Genomic DNA, 20,534 nt, shown 5'->3' on the forward strand with positions numbered 1-20,534 from the left:
AAATTTTGCCCAAATTTCTATGATAATTTATCAAAAATTATTATTTTTCGTAACACAAAGGTGACAACAATCATTTCATTTAATATCTTCAAAAAAAAAAAAACAATCATTTCATTTAACAAACAAAGATGTTTCTCCTTCTAGAAGCATGAACCAAGTAATTGATACATTGAATGGTAAATGGAAAAATGAAGAATAAAAAACAAAAGACAAACCAAATGAAAACAACAATGAATAAATCGGAAAATACGTGGATATATGACAACAGAAAATAACGGTGGCATAAAAAGCTCTTTGATATTGGAACCTATTTTAGAAGTACTTCCACTTTATTCCTGAAATTCAGTTCTTCGAGCTTGTACCTACAGCATGTCATATCCTATTGCTACTTGCCCAACTGTACTGTTTTATAACATTATCAACAACAATAATCTCATGCTTGTGTTACATAAATCATTATAAGAGAAGTGTATAAATCTCAGTAAAAATTTGCAGTCTTTTCCATCTAGTGATGTTTGTATGTAACACGTCTATCTGTTCGTTATTGTCACTTGTTAAACTATGTATTTTATAGTATATATACAAGTTGTAATATTTTAACTGATAATTCTCATATAAATTAAAGAGTTCAATCATTATCTCAACAACCAATGGTAGAATTGTAGTGAATAGTTCCCATATAATTAATGAATTGTTCACGTCTGAACAACAGCTTGCAACAACGGTAGGAAATGTAGATTTGTATATATTAAAAAGATGAACGGAAGGACAAAAGATGAATTTGCTAAAGTCTAGTCTAGTGCAAGATACAGTCAAAGGGTAGTTGGCAAATAAGGCAATTTATTTGATATATTTTAATGGTGAATATGACAGAAAAGATTAAAATTGATTTCGGTGTGGTGCGTGGTTTTCCTTAAGGTACGTGATTTTACTTCTTAAAGTGTGTGATTTTTCTTCTTAAGATATGCGTGATTTTCGTTCGATCTTAAGGTGCGTTATTTGTGTGTTTAAGGTGTACTGTGTCAGTTGTTGAAACTTAAGGTGTGTCGGCTTAAAGGTTTAATGCGTGATTTTTCTTCTTAAGGTGCGCTGTTGTGTGTGATTGGTAGTCCAACACTCCTACTCCACGGCTGCGCTCTTTAAAAATAGAATATGATGTCATATTTGTATATCACTTTCTTTTTTAATTTTGCTCCCTAGTAAAAAAATTAATGGTGAAGGTGGGGAAGATGTGACAATGGGGGAGCCAGAAAACAACACTGATGAGAAACCAGGGAATATTTTGGAGCCTTCAAATGATATGTAATTGTCTCTAGTGTCATGCCAATTTTTTATACCCTATTATATTGACCCAATTGTATATTCCCCTTTCAAATATTTGTTGATAAAGCCAATCCCAAGCCCAAGTCCAACTGGAGGTCTAATAAAGATTCCAAGGCAAATTTTACTGATGAGTGTTAAATTCTACTACTTTTTGGAAGCATTTAGTGACCAAGTTTGGATTGAGTGTGTTTTATTTGTGCTTAAAATGTCTTGAAATGTGACAAATTGTGTTAAATGACTAACTTTGAGGTATATTACTATTCTTGTGTTTTGTAGAAAAATATCGTCAATTCAAAAGTTATTTAATTAAAATGGAACAAAAATAGAATGAAAGCAAAAGTACGTGGACATTCGTCCATAAATAGTCTAACATAGTCATTTGTTAATTAACTATGTATTTTGTACGGAGTAGTATATATACAAGTTATAGTATTTTAACGGATAATTCTCATATAAATTAAAGAGTTTAATCATTATCTCAACAATACTAATTGTAAAATTGTAGTGAATAGTTCCCATATTAATTAATGAATTGTTCACATATGAACAACAGCTTGCAACAACTGTAGGAAATGTAGATTTGTCTACAAATCAAAGATTTGTATGTATTAAAAAGATGAACGAAAGGACAAGATGAATTTGCTAATAAAGTCTAGTGGAAGATACAATCAAAGGGTAATTGGCAAATAAGGCAATTTATTTGATATATTTTAATGGTGAATATGACAGAAAAGATTAAAATTGACTTCGTTGTGTGTGATTGGTAGTCAATTAGTCATACACTCCTACTCCACGACTCTTTAAAAATAGAATATGATGACATATCAGTATATTACTTTCTTTTTAATTTTGTTGCATAGTAAAAAAATTAATTTAATATTCTCACTCCCCCTTATTTAATATTGGGATAAAGGTCAAATAGACCCTCAAACTATACTCATTTGTACAATTAGACCCTTCAACTTCAAAAAGCTCCAATTAAGCCCTCAAACTTGTTGTTTTGGATCAAATAAACCATCTAAGGCTCTAACCTATTTGTGACCTGTTATTGCAGGTCAACTAAATTTCCGGCCAACTCCGGCGAACCTCTGACCAATCTCCGACGAGTAAAAACAACACCGAAAAAGTCACATTCTACCGGAGAAGGTGACCCGCCTTCTCCAACAGTGTCACCATCTCCTTTCCGAGAAACGGAGATGGCGACACTGCCGGAGAAGGCATGTTGTCTTCTCCAGCAGGACGCGATGTTTCCGGGGTTGTTTTACTCGCCAGAGTTTAGTCGGAGGTTTGTCGAAAGTGTAGTTGACTTGAAATAACATGTCACAAATAGGTTAGAGGGCTTATTTATTCCAAAATAATAAGTGTAAGAGTTTAATTAGAGCTTTTTGAAGTTGAAGGGCCTAATTGCACAAATGAGTATAATTTGAGGGTCTATTTGACCCTTATCCCTTTAATATTAGGACATTGTATATCATGAAATGTCACCATTCTACTTGGGGTCATGTGATGGCGTTCACACAAGCAATAAAACACGAGCAACCTACGTAATATCTATTTGGAGGTGATATGATGATGTATAGATGGGAGTGTAAAAATGGGTGTAATATGTCGTTCCGCTGAGGATTGGGGTTATGGCACGTAATTGTATGAATTACTAGGCACTAGAGTATGTGAATTAGCCAGAATCCAAGTAACTAAAACTGAATGATGTGAATTAAAAGAAAACAATTGATTAAGGAATAAACTGTATGATAAGGGAATGAGCCAGATTAGGGGATTGTAATCTTGATGTTCCAATCAACTCATAATTAGGGAAAGAATAATTAACCTAGGGATTTATGGGCAATGCACATAAGAATTCAATTCAGCTACTTTCGTAATCATAACCTTAAACACCTAAGCATTGTAAGCCCCCAAAATTACCCCTATTCTCATAGTAGGAAAATTAGGTTGAAATTGGTAAGGCTTGAGGTCTCCATCCAACTTTCGTTGTAATGAATCCCTCTCCCAGACTAGCAATTAATTGTGGTCATCAATTAATAACAAGTAGAAAAAAAATTCTCAAATCAACATAAACCCTAGGTAAAAGATTCAATCCATTTATGCAATAATTACCAATTGAACATCAAGATTAACAATGGATCCCTAATCCAAACCCATAAACGAATTACTCGCACATGATTGAAGTAAACAAAGCAAAGCAATAATAAATAACCATAAACATTGCAAGAAAGTAATAAAGGAATAAGAGAACTTAACTGATAAAGAACAAATCCAATCTTCAATCCGAGATTCCAATCTTGAAATTAAATAATTTAATGTGAAACTAATCTAAACTATGCTAGGGAAACATAAAGAGAAGGGAAAATAATCTAACTAAGGTTCAGAACTCTGCAAGGGAACCTCCTTTAATTGTAGAGAATATGTAGAATATATAGGAGATAGATGGGCCTTGGCCCATTAGGCAAGTTCTAATTCTTTTCCAATTTGTATTCTTGTTTCCTTTCTTCCTTGTAATTCTCTTTTTTTCCAGAACTTGTCCAAAATGCTCCAAAATTCTTCCTTTGTTGTTCCTTGTAGATAATTCAACACTTGAACAATATAACTAGAGCTGTCAATGCGGGCTGGCGGGCCCCGCCCCGCCAAAGCCCGTCAAAGCCCGCCTTTGTGGCGGGGCGGGCTAAAAAGCCCGCCAAAAAGCGGGCCTAAGTAGAGGCAACCCGCCCCGCCCCGCCTTAAGCCCGCGGGCCTTGGCGGGGGCCCGCCAAATTTTAAAAGTTTTAAATTTAAATAAAAATTAATATAAAAATATAGTAAGTGTATACTAAAATAATTTGGATAATTTAAACATATAGTAATGTATTTGTAATTTTTTAAACACAATAATGACTAATAAATAAGTGTTAATCCATAAGTTAATAACAAATCATTTATATAATTTACTAATGTTTTGAACTTGATTATATATATATATATATATATATATATTAATTATTGTATTAGTTTACAGTACAGTTAGCTATATATTATAATTATATAGTGTTAGTTTACAGTTTATACTCCGTATATTATAATTAGTGTATTAATTTATAGATTGAAAACTAATATAATTATATAATTAGTTTATAAAATTCAATGTAATTATATATTGAATTTTGATTTACAGTTTACACTGTAAACCAAAATTCAATTACTATTACATTAATTATATAAAAGGGTGTATATATATATTACACACACACTAATGTTAGTAATATAATCAAGATGAAAAGACATATTAAATGTTATAGATTTACTATTGTAGTATTTATTTAATTTTTTATTATACATTTGGCGAGCCCCCGCCGGCCCGCCAAGCCCGCGGGTTAGGCGGGAGCGGGCTAAAAAGCCCGCCTTAAAACGGGCTCAAAAAATTAGAGCCCGCCCCGCCCTTTTGGCGGGGCGGGACGGGCTAGCCCGGCGGGCTAAGCCCGTTTTGACGGCTCTAAATATAACACACAAATAACTCCCAATTTCAGTAGGATAAAGGAAATACAACTAAAATAAGGGGTGATTTTTTGGGTTTATATTAAATGTTTTTTTTTCATTTTTTATTTTTTGAGAAAAATGTATTTTTATTTTTCAAGTGTCTTTTGCAATTCCCAAAATTTAAACGTAAGTTGTTTCTTACCCATTAATTTTATGCTTTTTTTTTTGTTGTCCAAAAGTATCCCTTCTGCCGATACGATCAGCACACTAAGTGGTAGGGGACTAGTCAAATGGTTTGATGAGGTGCTGAACCACCACGCCAACTATGTTAATTAATTTTATGCCTATATATTAGTCCATTTTGTAAACCAGAGGGTAGATTTGAAAATCACTTATTTGAATGTACTTCATATCCACTTTGAATGAATTATTAAAATTTCACACCATGCTATTGCATTCTTTATTAGTTGGTATTCAGAGCCGTTAAATTCCTAGGCAACAAACGAAATAGCGGTACATCCCTCTCAAATTGTTACGACCCAAAATGGTTCGAGATGACAATATCGGCGTACCAACCAACCCATTGGCAGCATTTCAAGCGCATGATGATAACTCTAACCGAGAGGCGGATCGTGTTTGGAGAAGGCGACCAAACGCGATCGAGTGGTATTTGACATGAATTGTCAGAATTTGGTCGGACGTTGGTCAGAGTTGGCCAGAACCCTAATTAACCTGCAATTACATGTCACCAACAAATTTGTGGGTTTCATTACTTCAAAATAACATGTTTGTAGTTTTAATTACAACTTTTGAAAGTTTAAGGACGTAATTGACTTTTTGGGTAAAAATTAGAGACTTATTTGACTATTTTACCTTAAAATTTGATTACTGAATATTGCAAATCACTTGATAATATGAGCAGTGTAGTAGAAATAAGAATTTTAACTAATCTTAACATTACACGTGTAACGACACCCATTTGAAGCATTTAACGTTGATAGTCGATTAAGCATTGAGCAATGAATCATTACAACAAATGATGAAAAGTACCCTTAACCATATATAGGGTTAAAGTTGGAACTAAACAACATCGTGCAAAATCACACGCATATTCTATTTTGGAATCCGGCACGGTGCCTCGTTGGCTCTGTAGGATTTTATATATATATATATATATATATATATATATATATATATATATATATATATGATAGAGTTCAAGTGTGACCGTGTAAACAGTGCGGTCTCACCATTATGTATACAGATATACACCACTCAGTGTTAGAAAATGCACCACACAAATATGCACCATTAGGTACACATCACCAAAAAACACACCACTAGGTATGCAAATATACACCACACAGTGTTAGCAAATATACACCACACAGTGTTAGCAAATGCACCATTAGGGGCATGGGAGTTATGGCGCATTATTTTGGGTGTGTGGTGTGTTTTAATTTGTGTATTTTCATTGTGGTGCGTTTTATAACATTGAGTTGTGCATTTTCTAACATTGAGTGGTTTGAACCGCACCGACCGCACACCGACCGCACGGGAAGAAGCTGTCACATCTGAACAGATAGATTTATATATATATATATATATATATATGAATATGAACATAATTTGGGTTGTTAGGTTGTATTTGTTTTAGATTTTGTTTTAAATTCGGATAAGATATACAAGTTGTAGTATTATTTTAGTGGCCGGATTGGGCGCCCCATATTAAATAATGAATTTTATACACCTCAACAACCGGTCGGTGCATGGAAATCATTACTTAATGACTGATTAGCTAGCATTGTGCCGCTTGGAGTCTTTAAAAATAGTATCAATCAACAGAAAGGTATCAATCAACAAGCATAAAAGGGTACCGATTTGAAGGCAGTGGCGCTGTGCTGAAGTACTGATTTAACAATCGATAATATATAACTTGCAATTAATCTGCAGTAGTAGTACGTACCCATACTGGTGAAATGCAAGCGGCTACGGTCATTGATCAGATGAACCCGGTTCTATACCGTAGTAATACCCATACTGGTGAAATACGAGCGGCTAAGGTCATTGATCAGATGAACCGGGATCTATACGAAGCAGTAGTGAAAGGCAATGTTGAAGATTACCATAAGGCCTTAGGGCAGATGCCGGAAGAAGCTCGCCGGCGTCAAGTTACCCCCAAGGGCAATACTGTACTTCACGTTGCGGCGATCCATGGTCACGAAGATTTGGTGAAAAGGATCCTTGAAGATGCAGCCATGTCGTCCCTGTTGTTTGCAAAGAACAAGAGAAATGAAAGTGCGCTACACTGTGCAGCAGAGAAGGGGTATGACGGCATAGTCTCTGTCATCATCAGCGCCACTAAGCATCATGGAGATGTGGAATCTCCAGGTGGTCGAGTGAAGGAGATGATAGAGATGAAGGATGATGTGAAAGACACGGCTTTGCACAAGGCCGTGCGAATGGGGCATTTGGAGGTGGCCAGGTTACTGATTCAAAAGGATCCTGAATTTGAGTACCTTGCCAACGATGACGGAGAGACGCCCATTTACATAGCATCAGAGTTGCAATTCCATGACTGCTTGGTGGAAATGCTTAGTGAATGTAAAAACCCTACTTATGGTGGGCCATTGGGTAGAAATGCTCTCCATGGAGCTATATTATCAGGTAACAACGTTTAAAATATTGATGACCCATTTTTATTAGATTCAACCCCTTTTTATGGATTGAGATCAGTGACACGATCTCACAAAATACAATAAATCAATTAAGAGTCACACTTGTGCGTGATTATCTAATAGTCTCATGAATTTTAATCCATGAGATATGTTGAGTCTAAAATAGTTCTTGTTACTAATGATAGAAATCATAATATTTATTACAAAAAATTTAATAATAATTTCAAATAAATAAATTGTTACTTATATTAGATATTGTAATATTTATATGTTAAATTATGATGCTATTCAAAGTAAAATAATTGTTATTAATAATGATTAATATTGTAATACTTACAATTGAAATTGTGATACTTACAAAGTCTAATTTCTTTTTTTTTTTTTTTTTTTTGAAGAGAAAGTCTAATTTCTAATATAATGTAAAATTGTAAATATTGTAATACTTATGAAAGAAATTGTAATACTTTTTGAAAAAATTTAATACTAGTTTGAATTAAAAATAAATCGTTATTAACGTAGTCTAATTTAATCCGTATATATTAACGTAGTATAATTTAATCAAAACCCTACCTTTTAGCTAAGTATGGAATATTTTATATTATCAAATTGAAAACATCTATCTGTCATAATTATAATGCAATTGATTAATTTTACTGAGTACGTTTTGGTATATGACGGACAGGTTTTGGCTACAGTAAAATATCTAACTTAATCCAAACTGTAGCTTTTCCCTACACTAATGGAGAGTTTGCCACAGAATGCACCCATACACTGTTGGAGTTGGAATTGGAAAAGAAGATCGGTTTGTGTGAGAAAACTGATATGTTTGGTTGGGCACCACTACACTATGCTATAAAAATTGAGAATGATAAAGCTGTTCGTATGATACTTGAGAAAAAGGCATCTGCAGCTTACATTTGTGCGGGGGACAGTGATGAGTGGACAACAACATTCCACATAGCAGCAAGACATGACAAAGTTGAAATGATGAAGGAGATATCAAAGTGGTGCCCAGATTGCTGGGAGATGGTGAATAGCAAAGGGCAGAATGTATTACATGAAGCAATACTCAGTAACAAATTGAATGTGATACGACATATAGAAGAAAACTCCGATCAATTTGAAAACCTTGTGATTCACAAAGACGAGGACGGCAACACACCACTGCACCTGCTTGCTTTTGCTCACCACAACATTTTGCAACAATTTATAACAGAGCGTCCTATGCTGAATTACTTTGCATTCAATAAGAAACACCAAACTCTGTTTGACATGACGTTTTTGGAACGTAATAAATTGTTGGATATTTGGTACAAGGCGCTCGAAGGTCTACTAATAGCGGTGAGTACACTTTCATTTAAGTAGTACATACATATATTCTCAACCTATTGAAGCCAGCGTTGCAAAAATCCCAACCAGGCACAGATTAATCGGCGCCTAGTGGCACTAGGCGCTGACCGGCCGTATAGCGTATCATCATAATCGATGGTCTAGGTGGCCGACTAGACCGCCTAGGCCTCCTAGGCACTGACTAGGTCTCTTGGTCGGCAGATTAGCTATTGTTTCCTTCTTTTTAAATGAGTTATTTCACTCCTAATGCATCGCTTTGATAAAAATTAAAAAATACATTGCGCCCCCAAGTGCCTAGCGATTTTTTCAACCATGATTGAAACACAAAGAGTCACTGCCCCAACTAGGGTTCTAATATGTGACCACTTATTTGAGAGAGTCACAATTATACCGCTTGACCATAAGATCTTTGTTAAGTGAGTACACTTTAATTAATTAGCTTCTATATTATTTTATGCTACTGCACACTAATTAAATTAAATACAATTTAATTTATCTCCATATTATACATACAACACTATATATCCTCCCGGTCATAGAATTCGTAGATCACAGTTTTAAGTGTTAAACTAGATCATAGTAACCTTTTCAAGTACTATGTAGTATGAATCACGATGGTGAACATTGATTCTTTGAACAGAAAATCATTGAAAAAGTATAGAAAATATTTTAATATTTGAATTAATTAATAGTTTAACCTCCCATAAAATTAAATATTCGCATATTTAAAATTAAAGCAACTTAACCATATAAAAAACTAATAAACTATGCTACAGGACAAGAATATATTGCCCGGATTGGCAGGTCAACTAGTCACAGGGGTGAAGATTTGGAGAATGGGAGAAAATGACCAAACTAGACTTCTTCTACATAGTAGAAAATTTGCTGACCGCATGATACAAAATTCGGAACACGAAGTAAATATTCCTACTGAGGAAAAGAGACTTGAAGCTATGATAGGAACGGGTAAAACAAGCATCGTTGTGGCAACATTGATATTAACCATGACCTTTGCAGCCGGTATTACAGTGCCAGAAGGATTCCAACAAGAAAAAGGGTACCCATTATTGTTACGAAACACAGCTTTTAAGGCCTTTATTATTACTAATACTCTTGCTTTCTTATGCTCTTTTTGCTCCATTGTCGTTCACATTGCGATGGTGAGAGAAGCCTCACGTGGGCCAAGGAGCTTTAAAACTGTGGCAAAGCTGAATTCTTGCCAGACTACATTGCTTGGTTATTCGTGTTATGGAGTAGTAATTGCGTTCCTGTGTGCAATGTACGCCACTTTGAAAAATACTACATGGACTTCCATTTCATACTCCCAACTTGTACTTCCTCTCACAAACTTTTGATGTAGACATGCACCTATCTTGGGACCTTATGAAAATATCCAATCCTTACTTACTACGTCAGGGAGTAAGAGTGAGGGAGTAGAATTTGGGAGTACATGTAGTAAAACTGTGCCACTTTAGCACCTTTATGTCTTCTTGCTATTTCTGATTTAATCTTAGGCTTCTTCTTTGTCAGTTTTGGGTTATCTGTCTATAATTTGTATGTTGTGGCAGCTGAAAAGCTATAAGCTCGAAACTGAAATCTGAAGAGCTGTTAAGCTGGCTGTTATGCTGAAACATGTTTCGTAAAATTAGCTTTTTGATAAGTTGATAAATATTGAAAGACTAAAAATGACACCTTCATAAAATTTAAACAATTTTAAATTTAAATATGGTTGTTTACATATTAAAATATAAAATAATGAAACCATTATATTAATAAAATATAAAGTAAGAACATATACTTAAAATATATAAAGTAAAACAAAATATTTATAGTTCATAAAATTAGTTCATACAAAAATTAATGTTCAAATACACAAATGTCAAATTGAAATTATAAGCAAACATATTGAAGAGAAAATGACAAAACGATTTTAATTGGGAGGGATAAAAGATTTTATTCATTTACAATAATAAGGATAAAGATGAAAAAAAATTAAGAAGCTACTAGCTTATTTTTTAAAAACTACCTAAAGGCTATATGTAATCATGGTGGAACCTTTAAAGTATATATTTGGTAAAACAAAGGTAAGACAGTGATAGGGCAAGTTATCTACATTTGGTAATTTATCAAAAATTACTATTTTTCGTAACATAAAGGTGATCAATAACTAGCTGCTCAGACTATTCGTTACTTGACACTAATATCACTTTTTAGGATCAAACTCTTATCACTATACCAAAAGTTATAACTCATAACTAAGACACAATTTTATTTCCTTATACCGCTACATTTTTTAGAGGCAGAGAGTACTGGACTTAACTCTTCAAGTCTCAGCTCAACAATCCCTTACCACCTAATGCTAGACTACTTGACCCTTCAACCTTCGGCCAACATAGACTGAATATGATATATAGAATATATTGACATTAGCATCCTTCGCAATACACAATATAGGTAGAATATTTTAACAAGCCGCGTACCCAAAAAAAAAAAAAAGAATATTTTAACACACCGTAGCTGTTGTTGATTTGTTAATCAAAGATCAAATGCGTATATTAATGAAATCGTACACATCTAAACAACCATGGAAATCGGTATTTAATAACTGATAGATCAGTGTATGTGGACATTCACCCATGAATAGTCTAACATAGTCACTTGCTAAACTATGTAGTACTTCAATTCGTAGTATATATACAAGTTGTAGTATTTTAAGTTTTAACGGATAATTCCAATATTAATTAACGAGTTCATGTTCTCAATAACCAACTGTAGTATTTTAGTGAATAGTTCCCACATTAATAAATTGTTCACATCTGAACAACAGCTTGCAACAACTGTAGGAAATTAATGATGGATTTGTCCACAAATCAAAGATTTGTATATATTAAAAGGATGAAGCTAAGAAGGGACGAATGGTGGATTTGCTAATTAAGAGCATTCATTGGATTTTAAGTGCATTATAGAGTAAGATGAATTCTTTACATCTTCATGCCAGTTAGAAATCACTATTTAATTACTCTCAGCCAAATCTGTCGCATGTGCATCTAAATGAAAGTACTTTTTTTTTTTTTTTGAGAAATAAATGGAAGTACTTATTATGAACTGAATTAGAACTTTCTTCATTGTAGCAACAATCTTGAAAATGAAAATACCAAGCACTTTACTCCCTCCTCTCTGATCTGAATCTATATCATCCTCCATAAATAACCGGCCCAAACCAAAAAATCGAAGATCAAATAAGTAGATCATCTGAGAGTCGAACTTGTAATCTCAACTGCTTTAATTTGATACACAGTTAGCTTGCTATAGTAGAGGTTAAATGGAACCAGCTATGGGCATTCCTCATATGAAGCCGGCTTTGTACAGAGCGGCGGCGGCAGGTACACTTGAAGATTATCACGAGGCCCTCCGGCAGATGACCGCGGAAGGAGCCGAGGACTGTCAAGTTGCGCCAAATGGAAATACTGTGCTGCACGTAGCGGTGCTCCACGGCAACAAACACTTTGTGGAGGAAATCCTAGAAGAACAAATGGCCCATGCTGCCGCCTCGTGGTCTATGTTATTTGCTCGGAACAACAAAAACGAAACTGTGCTCCATTGTGCAGCGGAGAAAGGCTATGCCGACATAGTCTCTGTCCTCATTAAAGCAATCAAGGAGTACGAGGATGCAGAATCTGGTGTTGGAGTAAAAGAGATGATACAGATGACGGATGATGTCATGGACACCGCTTTGCACAAGGCAGTGCGAATGGGGCATTTGGAGGTGGTGAAGTTACTGATTGAAGAGGATAATGAATTTCTGTATCCTCCCAATGATGCTGGTGAGACGCCCATTTACTTGGCCGCAGAGTCGCATTCTTTTTATTGTTTGGAGAAAATACTCGAGACATGTACAAATCCTACCTATGGTGGACCCTGGGGTCGAAATGCTCTTCATGTAGCAATATTATCTCCAGGTATAAGTTTAAAATATAAGATAGTATTATATAAATTGAAAAATATAGTAGGTAATAACTAGCTTAGGTATACTTTATGAAATGTATAATTGTTTAAATTTTATTTGATGAAGAAAAATGAATGAAAAAAAATAATCATAACCAATGTTGTAGAAGAAGCTAGGCACTAGTCAGGCGCCCGGAGATTAGCGCCTAGGCAACTCCTAAGAGGCGAGTAATCAGAGTATATTATCTCTACTTTTCCCACTTGAGGTTGCTGGGAGTTGTTAAACTGTTACAATTCCCCGAACAGTCATGGTTAGTTGAGTGCATAGCTAGAAGAATATAAAAGATGAGTAGTCAAGTAGGCACTAGTTAGAGTTGAGTGCCAATTCGGCCGAGTTGGGCACCAACTCAACCAAGTTAGGCGCCCAACTCAGCGCCTAGGACACCTAATCGGCTAGTTAGTCACCCTACCGACTAAAAAAACTGCGTAAGGCTGAAATTGCCTCGAAGTCTAGGCGGCCACTTAGACTAATCTTTGCAACACTGATAATAATTCAATCACTTTTATAAACCAATCCAAATGTAACAGATACATATGGAATAAAAAAATATAACAGAGAATGAAAATACACTTAGAACTGTAAAAAATGATGTCATAAATGAATTCTGACAAGAATGAGTTTCTGTACCCATGGTAGGTATCCCAACAACATCATGGGAAATGTTGATGCGGAGTTTGAAGTCTGTATTGGGCAAGAGTCTCAAGTCTATTTTGCTGGGACATCATGCGGCTAAAGCAGGTAACATCTTCTATTAAGACTGTTATAATAAAGGTAACACTAATTGTGTGATACCGTGTCACAGATCATTATTCATGAGATGAATCGGATAAATATTCAAATATAATACTTATATTGGCAAATGTAATACTAAATCATAAATAAAATGTTTGTTATTTATAAGAGAATTTATAATACTTCTAAAGACAAATGTAACACTTTTATATATTGATATAAAAATATTACTTTTTCATCAAAAGTATTATATTTTCTATTATAAGTAATGTTGCACTTATAAAGGAAAATGTAATACTTTTAATGAAAAATGTAATAGTTTTATATATATCAAAATGTTAAAGTACTACAATTTTTTCTCAAAAGTATTATATTTTTTCAATAATAAACATTTTATTCCTAATTTAGTATTACATTTGATAGACTAAGTATTACATTTTATCTTGACCCGACCTATTGACGGCATCACCCAAGTTTTTACCTATAATAACTGTATCATTCTTAAAAAATAAGAATATTTAGTACTCCTTCATTGTCATTTTATATGTTTCATTCGATTAACAAGTTAGATTTAGGGTGTGTTTGGAAATCTGGAAATCATTTTCCGGAAATCATTTTCCGGGTTTCCCATGTTTGGCAACACTTGGAAAACCCAGTCAACGGAAATTGATTTCCGTTGACTGGGGAAAATGAGGCCAAATTGGCAGAAAATGACTTCCGCCCAAAATGGGCGGAAGTCATTTTCCGCCCTTGGAAAATCACAACGCATGGTCGACAGGCTATGGTTTCCGGCGTCGGAAACCAGAGCAGCACAGCTCTGGTTTCCGCAGCGGAAACCAGAGAAAGTTCTCTGGTTTCCGCTGCGGAAACCGGGGGGTTATTTTTTTTTTAAATTTTTTTTTTATTTTTGTTATTTTTTGTTTGAAAGATAAATTTTATGATTTAAAATATTATTTTTATTTTATTATAATAATTTTTTATGATTTAAAATATTATTTTTATTTTATTATAATAATTTTAATTGATTTAAAATATTATTTTTATTTTATTATAATAATTTTAATATTTTAAATAGAATATTTTTATTTTATTATAATAATTTTAATATTTTAAATAGAATAAAAATATATATAATTATACAATTCTACCCATTTTCCAGAAAACGAACCAAACATCCAAAGACAGTTTTCCAGAATACATCCAAACACGGAAAATGANAAGACAGTTTTCCAGAATACATCCAAACACGGAAAATGAATTGATTTTCCGGAAAATGACTCATTTTCCAGAAAACATTTTCCAGAAGTCATTTTCCTACTTTCCAAACACACCCTTAAAAGAAATTATTTTGAAATCATTTCATAAGATTTAGTATTAACATATAAAATTTTTATATTTAAAAATTATGCTAAAATACTATAAAATACAAGAAAATATTAAAAATAATCAAAGAAAAAAAATTAATTTTTCCCGAATAATAAACCAGACAACCTGGGACAAATGGGGTTATATATATATACACATAGCTTTTTTACTTCTTTTTTTTTTTAAAGTTTAATTTACTCTATATATATAAAATAGTATAATACACACATCTAAAAATTAGTAGTGCACATGGCTTTCTTGGGAATAGATACATCCTTAAGCCATGTGCACTACTATTTTTTTTTTATATGTATGTATTATACTATTATATATATATATATTAAAAAATATAATAACTCCATTAACTTGACCAAGTTAATTCGGTAGATTCTGCTAATTTGGCCAAGTTAGCTCAACTAATTCAGCGTTAAGTCCTTAATTAGTTTTTCATTTGGTGTGTTTTCATTGGATCATGAACATACATACATACATACATACATATTTTATGTGTGTGTCTATAATAACTCGGTCAACTTGACTCAATTAACTCGATAGAATCAACTAATTTGGCTGAGTTAACTCGATTAATTCGGCGCCGAATCTTTAAGTGTTTCCTGACATGTGTTCACATGAGATCATGGGCACGCACACACACACGCACACGCACGCAGGCACACATATAAAAAATAACATGCTCTTCGGTAAAAAGTAAGGACTTATGTAATTTATATATTTTGGTGGATAGGGTTGTTCAAAAATAAGGAAAAAAAGACTTTGTCAGTTTTATAAATACTATAAACTTCAAAGCTTACAATAATTACAAAATTGATTTTGTATTTTTTTAACTAAAACCTTCAACCATTGATGAAGTATAATTACTGACTGAAACTAGCCCTCCCAGAGGGGTTGTTGGGCACCAATATAAAATAAAAAGATAATATTTATATTAAAATTCAAAATAGAATACTCATCAAATGCACCATTTTAGATAATAATAATAAAAAAAAGATAATCTGATAATCAAACTATATTCCATAAACAATTAAACGTTTAAAATTTTAAAAGGTTGTAATTAAACACATTCTTCTTGATCATATTTGAGAATATTCTCTTTTTAAGATGGGGATTTAAACTATACCATTTCTAGTATATATTACTTTCCCGTCCCATTTTATGTATCTGATTATGTATCTGATTTGGGTGAGAAGGCTTGACTAAAGTTATTTTTAATCAAAATTTTCATAATATTAAGTTTAGTATTAGTATACAAAATTTATATATTTAGAAACTATACTAAAAGTACTATTAAACACACAAAATCAAATTTAAAAATAAGTAAAAAAAAGTACTTAAGAACATAAACAAAGAAAAAGTTAGTTTGACCAATAAATAGTAAGTAAGATAGATAAAATGGGACATGGAGTACAAAATAATAAACAATAGATCGAATTTATGTGTGTAATGGTAAACTCTTGTCACTATCTAACTCAGAATGCATACAACTATTATTGGAAAAGAAGATTTCTTTGTGCGAGATGATTGACGAATTTGGTTGGACGCCACTACATTATGCTGTACAACTCCGTGACGATAAAACTGTTGGGATGATTCTTGAGAAAAAAAGTTCAGCAGCATATATTCGTGCAGGCAAAGGTGATGATTGGACAACAATATTTCATATAGCGGCAAGACATGGCAACATTAAAACGATGAAATACATATCAAACCGCTTTCCAAATTGTTGGACGATGATTAACTGCAAATCTCAAAATGTCCTTCATGAAGCGATACTGAGTGGTAGAGTGAATATGATAAAATACATATTGAAGGATCTCCAGATGGACAACCTTGTCGATCAGAAAGACAGGGATGGCAACACACCTCTTCACCTGCTTTCCTTTTCTAGTTGGAGCCATGTTGATTATAATCATATAGTGACCCGGCTTAAGCGGAAGCATTTTGTGTTTAATAAACGACACCAAACTCCACATGACTTGTTCAACCAACCCATCAATGCTTTTAAGTATATCTCTGTAAGTATACTAACTTTACTCGTATCTTCTTAAATATTGTTAGGATCAAACGCTTACTATTTACGCCAAAAGTTATAGCTAGTAGTAAAGACCCAACCTTATTTCCTTATTGAAAGCCATCAAATTTTTTTGAGACATTGGGTGCTGGACTTGTTCTTTGCTACTGAATGTTAGACTTGACCTTTTACCGGCCTCCACCCAACACAAATCTCTTCCGGCACCAATGAGTCTTATATATTATTGTTGGGACTCGAGCTCATCACTTAGCTATAATATCAACTTTTATGATTAACTAGAACAAGAGAAGGCAAGATTTGCAATGTGTTTACATCTAGGGGGGTGAAACTATCCTTTTATTAATTTTAACAGTGATTGTGGTGGGGATACATCCAATGTATTTATTGACATCTATTCCTATACAATGGGCTTGACCCAACCTGTTCCACTCGTATTTCTTATATGAGACAAATTATATATATATATATATATATATATATATATAATGCAGCACAATGAAAAAATACAAAAACACCAAAAATCACATCACACACCCAAAATAATGCATCATAACTCCCCTGGCCCTAATGGTTTATTTTCTAAAAGTGTGTGGTGTATATTTACATACCTAGTGGTGTGTTTTATGGTAATGCTTACCTAAGAGTGCATATTTACATGGTGCATCTTTTAACATTGAGTGGTGTGTATCTGGATACATAGTGGTGCGGCGACACTGACAGCACATTAAGACGCGACAAACCTGATTATGAGTAAAGATGACTTTACTAAATATTCATTTACAAACCACTAATACTATATATTAAATTGTCAACGTAACAGGGTGGAATACCTCAGCGGAGTGGTAGGAGAAGTGGACCTCGTGTTGACCTAGCAGAAAATCAGGAAACAGCAAGCAGGGAAGATACTGATAATGTAGAAGGGGAAATTAATCGTATGCTACGAATGAGCAAAACAATGACCATCATTGCTACATTGATATTAACCATAACCTTTGCAGCTGGTTTTACAGTCCCAGGTGGATACGACTCCAATTCTGGCTCAAAACAAGCAGGGAAGCCAATACTGTTTGAAAATACAGCTTTTATGGTTTTTGTTTATTCAGATAGTATTGCTTTCGTGTGTTCTATTTTGTCGATATTAATTTACATTAGGATGGTGTCAGAAGCCTCATCTTCTTCTAAGAAGTACACAACTATCGCCAGCCTTTACCATCTGGAAGCCATCATGATTGTGAATACCACAGTAGGAGTTGTGGTTGCTTTCATCTCTGGGATGTACGCCACTTTAAGTCTCGCCAATGAAGTTTTATTCATCGGCCTCCTCCTTCTGCTTATTGTTGTTGGTTTTTTCTATTTTTTAAAAAATTTTAAGTTCAAGCTTAGAACTTTGGTTTCTTTAAATTATTAGTACAGATCGAAATTGTGTAATTTAATTTATTGTGATAGAATACAAGGAAGAATGAAGTATTGAAGTCCCCACCGGGGATGGGGAGTGACGAAAGCTAAGAGAGTATGAAACTAACGTTGGAACTTGAGTTGTCTTTATTCCTTATTCTTGGATTCCTTAAAAATAATATTTAACAATTCCCATATTAATGAATTTTTAATGTCTCAACAACCGGTTGAAATCACTATTTAGTATTTAATGGCTCAGTGTAGACACTGAATTTCCAAAACTTAAAAAAGTGGTAATAGACTAATAGGTTCTCGACCTGTTACAAATTGAAACCACAAAAAATGTAATATCGCAACTTGGAGTATTTTAATGAAAAACTCACATATTTTTAGATTATTTACATTTTCTTAACATCCATGAAAATCATTATCTATTCATGACATAAGGGTTAAATAGGTCATCCAACTACACACCAAAATGTAATGGCAAAAACTTGTGTGAGACCGTTTCACCATGAGATGGATCGGGTGGGGTCGGGTCAAGATGCAAGTGTAACACTTATAGGCACAAATGGCATACTTATATGCTCAAATGTAATACTAATCACGAATAAAATTTTTGTTACTTATAATGGTAAATGTAATACTTTTATGGGAAAATACAATACTTTTACATTTCGATTTAAAAGTATTACATTTTTCCACAAAAGTATTATATTTGCCCTTATAAGTGAGGGGCACTTGTCAACATTACTTATTATAAAAAATGTATTACTTTTTCTCTAATAAATAACAAAAATTGTATTCTTGATTAGTGTTATATTTAAGCATATAAGTATGACATTTTCACATATAAGTGTGACATTTGCATGGTGCATTGACCCGACCCGACCCGTCTCACGAATATGCATATTCATGCAATTCCACCAACAATGACTTATTTACTTGTTGATACACTGACATGTCAGTTACGGAATTAAAAAATATTTTTTAAAATTTCTTTAATAATTCTTAGTAAAAATAATTATTTTTAAATTAGTAAAAAAAAACCGCCGGAGACGAAGCACCGCCGGAAACCGCCAAATGTTCTTGAAACCAGGGCCGCAATGGCGTGTTTCACTCTGAGGCCAAATCTGCCAAGGAAAACTCCGGCAGCCGCGACGGTGGCGACGACGACGCAGTTGATACAAGAAAAGGGCATTTGAAAATGGGATTGGGTTAGCGCTTGGAGAATTCCTAGTTTCTTGCTTTGTGGCTCTAGGAACAGAGAACTTCGACGACAGGCTTTGATGGGCAAATGTTGCGGCGGAGTTGTGAAGGAGAGAGAAGACAAACCTTTTTTTTTTTTTTTTTTTTTTTTAAATTATTTTATGTAAAATTGTTAAAATAAAATTTAAAAACTAATTTTTAATCTGGTAACTGACACGTAAGCGTATGAACAGGTAAACAAATCATTTTCTGTGAAATTACATTAATTTATGTTGTTCAAGGACTTAATTGTAGTTGGATGACCTATTTGATCCTTACTCCTTTAATCATTGATTAATCTCGACGTTGACATTTGACCAATGAAGTCACTGAACAACTTGCATTCAAACTTAGATTTGGATCTATTAAATGGACACAAAACCAGTTAAATCTACTATAGATGGACAGTCAAGTAGATTTGTCCACAATTCTCACAGGGGCCGTATGTGTGTGTATATATGTGTGTATCTGTGTGTGTGTACGTGTGCGTGCGTGCGTGGGTGGGTGCATGCGTGTGTGTGTGAAAATTTTACAGAGCCAAAGATGCACCGTGCCGAATTTTAAAAGTAGAATATGCGATTTTGCATGATTTTGTTTAATTCCAACACAAGTCCTTTAACCCTATATATGGTTAAGGGTACCTTTCATTTATTGTAAGGTTTCATTGTCACATGCTTAATCGGCTATCACCATTAAATTCTTCAAATGGGTGTCACTATAAGTGTAATGTTAACATTAGTTAAAAATCTAATTTTTACTACACTAATCATATTATTAAGTAATTTTCAATATTCAGTAATTAAATTTTAAGGGAAAAATGGTCAAATAAGCCCCTAAACTTTACCCAATAAGTCAAGTACACCATTAATTCAAACAATACATGTCAAATACCAGAATTTTCGCCGATCGCACTTGGTTG

The 20,534-nt window shown here is 33.7% G+C and overlaps 2 protein-coding genes across 2 annotated transcripts; both read left to right on the plus strand.

The window, feature by feature from the left end:
- The first annotated feature begins 6,770 nt into the window (after positions 1-6,770).
- LOC116005930 (serine/threonine-protein phosphatase 6 regulatory ankyrin repeat subunit A-like) lies at positions 6,771-8,700 on the plus strand. Its single transcript, XM_031246163.1, has 3 exons — positions 6,771-7,458; positions 8,152-8,600; positions 8,686-8,700. Exons 1-3 carry the CDS (start codon positions 6,771-6,773, stop codon positions 8,698-8,700), a joined length of 1,152 nt encoding a protein of 383 aa, XP_031102023.1.
- Positions 8,701-12,141: 3,441 nt separating this feature from the next.
- On the plus strand, positions 12,142-18,435 carry LOC116005931 (protein ACCELERATED CELL DEATH 6-like). Its single transcript, XM_031246164.1, has 5 exons — positions 12,142-12,778; positions 13,462-13,563; positions 16,414-16,955; positions 17,793-18,315; positions 18,419-18,435. Exons 1-5 carry the CDS (start codon positions 12,142-12,144, stop codon positions 18,433-18,435), a joined length of 1,821 nt encoding a protein of 606 aa, XP_031102024.1.
- Positions 18,436-20,534: the final 2,099 nt, after the last annotated feature.

The sequence above is a fragment of the Ipomoea triloba genome, chromosome 15, assembly GCF_003576645.1.
Source record: "Ipomoea triloba cultivar NCNSP0323 chromosome 15, ASM357664v1".
Classification (NCBI taxonomy): domain Eukaryota; kingdom Viridiplantae; phylum Streptophyta; class Magnoliopsida; order Solanales; family Convolvulaceae; genus Ipomoea; species Ipomoea triloba.

What these genes read in the sequence shown, in the direction of transcription:
- LOC116005930 (XM_031246163.1), top strand. Translation starts at nt 6,771, where the DNA reads ATGCAAGCGGCTACGGTCATTGATCAGATGAACCCGGTTCTATACCGT. An exon ending in CCATGGAGCTATATTATCAG is followed by an intron (nt 7,459 to 8,151) that starts GTAACAACGTTT and finishes TATGACGGACAG; the next exon opens with GTTTTGGCTACAGTAAAATA.
- LOC116005931 (XM_031246164.1), top strand. Translation starts at nt 12,142, where the DNA reads ATGGAACCAGCTATGGGCATTCCTCATATGAAGCCGGCTTTGTACAGA. An exon ending in TGTAGCAATATTATCTCCAG is followed by an intron (nt 12,779 to 13,461) that starts GTATAAGTTTAA and finishes TACCCATGGTAG; the next exon opens with GTATCCCAACAACATCATGG. An exon ending in ACATCATGCGGCTAAAGCAG is followed by an intron (nt 13,564 to 16,413) that starts GTAACATCTTCT and finishes TATCTAACTCAG; the next exon opens with AATGCATACAACTATTATTG.